Raw genomic sequence first — 8,873 nt, forward strand, 5'->3', positions numbered from 1 at the left:
TTATTAACCAAGCTACGACCCTCTTTGGAAAAGTAGGATGCTATAAGCACAAGGGTTCCAACAGTGAAAAGTAGCCCAGTGAGGAAAGGAAATAAAGAAATATATAAACTACAAAAGAAGTAATGAATAAATAATATAAGATATTTCAAGAAAAACAATAACATCAAAATAGATCTTTACGAGAGAAATATTTGTCAGGAAAAAATACTATTTACAAAACTAGAAAATAAAGTAATGCGTTGATGTTAGAATTATATTTCTAAAGGGATTAGAGTTACTGAGTTTTTGCTTTCCAGATCTATCTTAACCCCCAGGCTATTTGGAAATTTCCAACCCTTAACCCCCAGGGGGTTATTTTTCTCCCAGCACATTTTGCAGTATATCTTTTTTAAATTGCTCTAACAGCCTTAATTTTTGTCGTAGAGAGGTCAGGTTGGTCTCATTCTCTTGGAAAATGCCTGAATTTTCTCAAAAAAATTATCAAAAATATGAAAAAAATAATTTTTATAGCATTTTTTTGCAAGGACGTACCGGTACGTCCATGGGGGTAAAGGGATGGGCTTTGTGAAACGTACCAGTACGTCCTTTGAGGGTAAAAGGGTTAATGTTAAGGTATAAGGAACGTGAACCATTCGTTCTTTTCTGCTTTGGATATAGGTAAACAAATCATTCATATATCTAAGACATAGGTTATAACTTAAGGGTACATTCAACGAAACACTAAATTTCCTTCATAGAAAATGTTTTACTCCAAATCATAATCATCCTTGACATTTGTAAATCTATATAACTTAACCCCCTTGGGTAAGAGTTCTCTTGCTTGAGGGTACACTTAGACACACTATTCTGTTTCCTTATTTCCTTTCCTCACTGGGATATTAACCCTATTGGAGCCTCTGGTTTTATAGAATTATACTTTTCCAACTAGGGTTTTAGCTTAGCATAATAATAATAATAATAATAATAATAATGATAATAATAATAATAATAATAATAATAATAATAATAATAATAACTTTCTGGCCACAGAGCAACCAAAAAGATGTTTACGATAGTCAAAATGGTGAAAGAAATTAGCAACATCAGTCAATTGAGAGTCTGTAAAAATAAACCTTTCATTTTCTCCGATTAAATTTTCTAAATGTTTATACGATTCTTATTTCCAGCTGATTCCAGAATGATCCATCTGCAAAAGACAAGTAATCGTGCGGAATCACAATACATAAATGCTGTTTCGGTTCATAGCATGAATGGCCAGGTAAGACATCTCTCTCTCTCTCTCTCTCTCTCTCTCTCTCTCTCTCTCTCTCTCTCTACTTGTTTATTTTTTATGCAAAGAGGAATCTTAAAACAAAGCCACCAGATTACTGTCAAATCTAATAGACTTTCCTGAATAAATGTGATCTTATAATATATATATATATATATATATATATATATATATATATATACACCTATAAATATATGAATGAATTTTATATACATACGTATATATGAATGTATATATATATATGTATATATATGTACATACACACACACACACACACACACACACACATATATATATATATATATATATATATATATATGAATGTGACATCTGGTGTTCCTCAGGGTAGTGTTTATGGCTCATTACCTTTCATAATATATACACATGCTTATAACATCCTGCTTTTCCTACCAAAGTTGTAGCTTACCTAGTAATAATAATAATGATAATATGTCTGTGTGTGTGCGTGCGTACTGTTTACGTATATGTGTGTTATAATGTGTAAAAGTATTTGCATGATGTCCAAGTATATACTAAAATATCACCTAGACATAAGTTCGAAATGGTTGAGATCATATTTAGCATTAAGAAATGGACGTACCCGGCCTCTAACATTCGATGAGTCAAGCAAATTGATTAATACTTTATTATCATCTCTTCCCAGGTCATTGTAGCAGAGCATCCCCAGAGAGCCACCATATCCAGAATGTGGCAAATGGTCTACGAAAAGCAAATATCTGTTTGGACTCTCATTCATTCTTTCCCATCCGGAGACAAAGTAAGCCTTAAAAAATCAGCCCTTTGGGTTGTACTTCTATCCGAACCACACAGCACATAGCGTTGCATAGCTTAACTGAAGGTCATACTTTGGCCCAATGCACATAGCGTATCATAGCTTAACTGAAGGTCGTACTTTTGCCCTATGCGCATAACAAAGCATAGCTTAACTGAAGATCTTATTCTTGTCCAATGCATATCGCGTAACATAACTTGAATGAAGATCATACTTTTGTCCAGTGCACATAGCGTATTTCGTAATTTGACTGAAGATCTTACTTTCGTCCTATGTGCATATCATAGCATAACTTGACTGAAGATCATACTTTTGTCCAGTGCACATAGCTTAACTGAAGACCTACTCATGTCCAATATATATAGCATAACATAACTTGACTGAAGATCATTCTTTTGTCCAGTGCACATAGCATATAGCATAACTTGACTGAAGATCTTAATTATGTTCACTGCGCATAGCGTAGCATAGCTTAACTGAAGAACTTACTTTTGTCCAATGTGCATAGTGTAGCATATCTTAACTGAAGTTCTACTCTTGTCCAATGTATATAGCGCAGCATAACCTACTGGAGATCATACTTTTGTCCGGTGCGCATAGCTTAACTAAAGATCTACTCTTGTCCAATGTATATAGCGCAACATAACCTGACTGGCGATCATACTTTTGTCCAGTGCGCATAGCATATAGCATAACTTGACTGAAGATCTGACTTTTGCCCAATGCGCATAGCGTGGCATAGTTTAACTGAAGAACTTACTTTAGTCCAATTTGCATAGTGTAGCATATCTTAACTGAAGTTCTACTCTTGTCCAATGTATATAGCACAGCATAACCTACTGGAGATCATACTTTTGTCCGGTGCGCATAGCTTAACTAAAGATCTACTCTTGTCCAATGTATATAGTGGAACATAACTTGACTGAAGATCATACTTTTGTCCAGTACGCGTAGGATATAGCATAACTTGACTGAAGATCATACTTTAGCCCAATACGCATAGCGTGGCATAGTTTAACTGAAGAACTTACTTTCGTCCAATGTGCATAGTGTAGCAAATCTTAACTAAAGTTATACTCTTGTCCAATGTATATAGTGCAGCATAACCTGATTGGAGATCATACTTTTGTCCGGTGCGCATAGCTTAACTAAAGATCTACTCTTGTCCAATGTATATAGCGCAGCATAACCTGACTGGCGATCATACTTTTCTCCAGTGCGCATAGCATATAGCATAACTTGACAGAAGATCTTACTTTTGCCCAATGCGCATAGCGTGGCATAGTTTAACTGAAGAACTTACTTTAGTCCAATTTGCATAGTGTAGCATATCTTAACTGAAGTTCTACTCTTGTCCAATGTATATAGTGCAGCATAACCTGATTGGAGATCATACTTTTGTCCGGTGCGCATAGCTTAACTAAAGATCTACTCTTGTCCAATGTATATAGCGCAGCATAACCTGACTGGCGATCATACTTTTCTCCAGTGCGCATAGCATATAGCATAACTTGACAGAAGATCTTACTTTTGCCCAATGCGCATAGCGTGGCATAGTTTAACTGAAGAACTTATTTTCGTCCAATGTGCATAGTGTAGCATATCTTAACTGAAGTTCTACTCTTGTCCAATGTATATAGTGCAGCATAACCTGATTGGAGATCATACTTTTGTCCGGTGCGCATAGCTTAACTAAAGATCTACTCTTGTCCAATGTATATAGCGCAACATAACCTGACTGGCGATCATACTTTTGTCCAGTGCGCATAGCATATAGCATAACTTGACTGAAGATCTGACTTTTGCCCAATGCGCATAGCGTGGCATAGTTTAACTGAAGAACTTACTTTAGTCCAATGTGCATAGTGTAGCATATCTTAACTGAAGTTCTACTCTTGTCCAATGTATATAGCGCAGCATAACCTGACTGGCGATCATACTTTTGTCCGGTGCGCATAGCTTAACTAAAGATCTACTCTTGTCCAATGTATATAGCGCAACATAACCTGACTGGCGATCATACTTTTGTCCAGTGCGCATAGCATATAGCATAACTTGACTGAAGATCTGACTTTTGCCCAATGCGCATAGCGTGGCATAGTTTAACTGAAGAACTTACTTTAGTCCAATGTGCATAGTGTAGCATATCTTAACTGAAGTTCTACTCTTGTCCAATGTATATAGCGCAGCATAACCTGACTGGCGATCATACTTTTGTCCGGTGCGCATAGCTTAACTAAAGATCTACTCTTGGCCAATGTATATAGTGCAGCATAACTTGACTGAAGATCTTACTTTTGCCCAATGTGCATAGCGTGGCATAGTTTAACTGAAGAACTTACTTTTGTCCAATGTGCATAGTGTAGTATAGCTTAACTACAGCTTTCCTTTCTTTTTTCTTATTGATGATTAGTTGCAATTGTCTTATTTAATTTTTGTCATGATTTTCCTTCCTGAAGCATTGTAATATTGTGATCATACGTAACAATAGTATTTCTCAACAGGAGTATCCAGCAGTCTTGCCAGCTGAATGCGAGGAGAATTTTGATGAATTCAACGTGAAAGTAATCAATCACCAAGAATACGATAATTTCACGGAGTACCAAGTGACTATAAGGCTCTTGAACTCGGTATGTACAGCTTATAAGTCTTTGAATGATTAACTGGAAGATGTACCATTCATTTATTCATTGATTTATAGATTTTGTATAGCATTACATTGCATTTTGATAAAGGTCTATGGTAGGCTTTTGACAAAATAAGATTAAAGGATGACAAGAAAGTTGTCATGGCTTTACATGGTCCTAGATTGTGTCAGGGTTGCCAGGTTGGCCTTTTTCTTGCCAGAAAACTCAATTTTTGTCCTTTTTTTCGTGCTAGACACCTAAATTTGGCCTCTTTGAAATTGATTAGCCCTAAATGATATATTTTCGGCCTTTTCCACAATTATGTTGGCCTTTTAAAGCTGCAGTTGATCAGACGTTGGCCTTTTCTCATTGGAAAACCTGGCAACCCTGAGTAGAGAGAGTAAATTACACAGCCTTTTACCTATACAGATAACCAGACCGTGATTACTGGCAAACAAGTTACAAGTATTCCCTGTGATAATAGATAGTTAACTTGCAATGGGCAAAATAAAAGTTAAGGTAGATATTTAAATAATCTCTGTTGATTGTTTTCTTAGAATCGGGGAAACTTCAAAAGTTCAAACTTGCAGCTAAAGTATGTAGAAAAGGCTGACATAAGTCTCTCTTTATACTTTATAATATGAAAAATCTATCTAAGTGTTGTTACTGTTCTTAAAATAGTTTATATTAATTGTTATTTCTTCTCTTGTTGTCTATTTCCTTTCCTCACTAAGCTATTTTTCCCTGTTGGAGCCCTTGGGCTTATAACACCCTGCTTTTCTAACTAGGGATTGTAGCTTAGATAATAATAATAATAATAATAATAATAATAATAATAATAATAATAATAATAATAGGAGACGATATAGTCCCAGGACTGGTGCAAAAGAGGTTGCTACTTGAAACAGTCCATATAGTGAGGAAACTGATGGACTCCTAAAGAGGCTGGATGAAACCGGAACCCCACACTAACCAGTCTCTGTAGACTGTGATTAATAATAATAATAATAATAATAATAATAATAATAATAATAATAATAATAATAATAATAATACCTTACATTTCCCTACAGCCAAATTCTGCTCCTTTCCAATGCATGGTCGTGCTTATGAAATGTTGGCCTCACACCAAACCGGGTCCTTCGTCACTCCTTCCCCTTCTGGCTGTCATGGAGAGAGCGGACTCACTTCTGACTGCATCATCAGCTGCTCTATTCACTTGCAGGTATATATAGCTTTCTATAGTATTCACTACCTACTGCTTCTACGCTTTGTGAAATTCACTACTATTTCACACAAGATTGAAAGCCTTATAAGAAGAACTAATATTCTTGGAAACCTTATAAGAGAGACTAATGTTCTTGGGAACCTCATAAGAGAGAATAATGTTCTTGGAAACTTTATAAGAGATACTAATATTCTTGAGAACCTTATAAGAGAGAATAATGTTCTTGGAAACTTTATAAGAGATACTAATGTTCTTTGGAACCTTATATTAGAGACTAATGTTCTTGGGAACCTCATGTTAGAGACTAATATTCTTGGGAACCTTGTATTAGAGACTAATGTTCTTGGGAACTTTATAACAGAGACTAATGCTCTTGGGAACCTTATATTAGAGACTAATGTTTTTGGGAACCTTATAAGAGAGACTAATGTTCTTGGGAACCTTATATTAGAGACTAATGTTCTTGGGAACCTTATAAGAGATACTAATGTTCTTGGGAACCTTATATTAGAGACTAATGTTCTTGGGAACCTTATAAGAGATACTAATGTTCTTGGGAACCTTATGTTAGAGACTAATGTTCTTGGGATCCTTATGTTAGAGACTAATATTCTTGGGAACCTTGTATTAGAGACTAATGTTCTTGGGAACTTTATAACAGAGACTAATGTTCTTGGAAACCTTGTATTAGAGACTAATGTTTTTGGAAACTTTATAAGAGATACTAATGTTCTTTGGAACCTTATATTAGAGACTAATGTTCTTGGGAACCTTATAATAGAGACTAATGTTTTTGGGAACCTGATAAGAGAGACTACTATTCTTGGGAACCTTATAATTGAGACTATATTCTTGTAAACCTTATAAGAGTAACTATTATTATTTGAAACCTTGTAAGACAGACTATCATTCTTGTAACCTTACAAGATAGACTAATATTCTTGGAAACCTTATAAGAGAGACTAATATTCTTCTTTCCATTCAGAGATGGAGTCACAGGTTGCGGTCTAATGATGGCCCTGAAGCAGTCGATCGAAAAAGTTAAGCTACATCAGGAAGTCGACATCTATCATTCAGTCCAGCTGATCACTTACGACAGACCAGAGTTTATTGTTTCAGAGGTGAGTCTGTTCAGGGTTCCTTCTCAAACTGTTATGTATCTTGTTCGAATGCTATATTCATGGATTGTTCTGAATATAAATGTCAATTAAAATGTCCTTGAGTCATATCTATGAGGATATTTATCAATTTCATATCAAGACTATCAACATATTCCACATACAATCGTTCTTTTAAGAATTTTGATACAAAATTTAAGATCTTGGCTTCAAAATGTCACCGGATGCAATGAAATATTACAATCAAATGCAAGAACAATGCTTACATTCTTTTTCTCAAAGTATGAAGCAATGGTGGACGTGATAATTCTTACCAAAAACATTTGCAAAAGATAAATATGGTTAGTACATAAACCACTTCATCTACCTTAAAAGCATTGCAAACGTTTCCTTCATAGATACCTAGGTCGTTCTAATATGGAATGTTCAGAGTAAAAGAAAACAATAAGCACAAAGGATATTTTTTCTACCTTGTTCATTCGGAAGCTCGATCTATTTTGTCTAATCCAATTTAAGTCAAAAAGCCCAGTTAACAGATCTGGTAACTTTACACTGGAGGCCTTTTTTTTTTTTTATAAGGGCTGCTTTTTTAGCCCTATCCCGTAGAGGAACCTTACTCTCTTCAGAACTTAGAAGATCATTATATCGTATACCTTCTGAGGTATTTTACATATCCATATCACATTGCAAAACTTGTGTTTATCGAAGCACACAAAGGACTAAAAAAAAGTCTTCATTTTTTGTTATTTTGGAGCGAAGTACTTCTCGTTTATAAATTCTCTATTTTAAATTGTTTCATTACCAACAGATTGAATATTTACGTATTCAAAATCACGTTAATCTTATTGCTTTCATTTACACTCGTCTTTTTTTTTTTTCAGGAGCAATACGACTTGGTGCATGAAGGGGTCGTTATCTACCTATCAGCTTACCGCAACTATGGCAACTTCAACTAAAAAGTAAATCATTTAGTCAACCTTCACTGATGTATTATTGTTAAGTTACCCACTAATTTAGCTACCTGTTAGATTGTGATCTATTATAGTTTGGTTACCTGTTAGATTATGACCAATTATAATTCAGTTACTCGTTAGATTGTGACCTGTTTTAGTTTGGTTACCTGTTGGATTGTGACCTATCATAGTTTGGTTACCTGTTAGATTGTGACCTATTATAGTTTGGTTATCTGTTGGATTGTGACCTATTATAGTTTGGTTACCTGTTAGATTATGACCTATTATAATTCAGTTACTCGTTAGATTGTGACCTATTCTAGTTTGGTTACCTGTTGGATTGTGACCTATTCTAGTTTGGTTACCTGTTGGATTGTGACCTATTCTAGTTTGGTTACCTGTTGGATTGTGACCTATTCTAGTTTGGTTACCTGTTGGATTGTGACCTATTCTAGTTTGGTTACCTGTTGGATTGTGACCTATTCTAGTTTGGTTACCTGGTAGATTGTGATCTATTCTAGTTTGGTTACCTGTTAGATTGTGATCTATTATAGTTTGGTTACCTGTTAGATTGTGACCTATTATAGTTTGGTTACCTGTTGGATTGTGACCTGTTTTAGTTTGGTTACCTGTTGGATTGTGACCTATTATAGTTTGGTGACCTGTTAGATTGTGACCTATTCTAGTTTGGTTACCTGTTAGATTGTGACCTGTTTTAGTTTGGTTACCTGTTGGACTGTGACCTATTATAGTTTGGTGACCTGTTAGATTGTGACCTATTCTAGTTTGGTTACCTGTTGGACTGTGACCTATTATAGTTTGGTGACCTGTTAGATTGTGACCTATTCTAGTTTGGTTACCTGTTGGATTGTGACCTATTCTAG

The 8,873-nt window shown here is 35.1% G+C and overlaps 1 protein-coding gene across 1 annotated transcript in view; it reads left to right on the forward strand.

Moving 5' to 3' along the window:
- LOC137660146 (receptor-type tyrosine-protein phosphatase alpha-like) overlaps window positions 1-8,135 on the forward strand; it is a 45,275-nt gene extending 37,140 nt beyond the window's left edge. Inside the window, exons 28-33 of the mRNA XM_068394852.1 lie at window positions 1,167-1,258; window positions 1,935-2,048; window positions 4,568-4,693; window positions 5,764-5,915; window positions 6,904-7,039; window positions 7,918-8,135. Coding sequence (XP_068250953.1) covers window positions 1,167-1,258; window positions 1,935-2,048; window positions 4,568-4,693; window positions 5,764-5,915; window positions 6,904-7,039; window positions 7,918-7,992 — 695 coding nt within the window. The 3' untranslated portion in view covers window positions 7,993-8,135. The remainder of the gene's footprint in view (window positions 1-1,166; window positions 1,259-1,934; window positions 2,049-4,567; window positions 4,694-5,763; window positions 5,916-6,903; window positions 7,040-7,917) is intronic.
- The last annotated feature ends 738 nt before the right edge of the window (window positions 8,136-8,873 follow it).

The sequence above is a fragment of the Palaemon carinicauda genome, chromosome 20, assembly GCF_036898095.1.
Source record: "Palaemon carinicauda isolate YSFRI2023 chromosome 20, ASM3689809v2, whole genome shotgun sequence".
Classification (NCBI taxonomy): domain Eukaryota; kingdom Metazoa; phylum Arthropoda; class Malacostraca; order Decapoda; family Palaemonidae; genus Palaemon; species Palaemon carinicauda.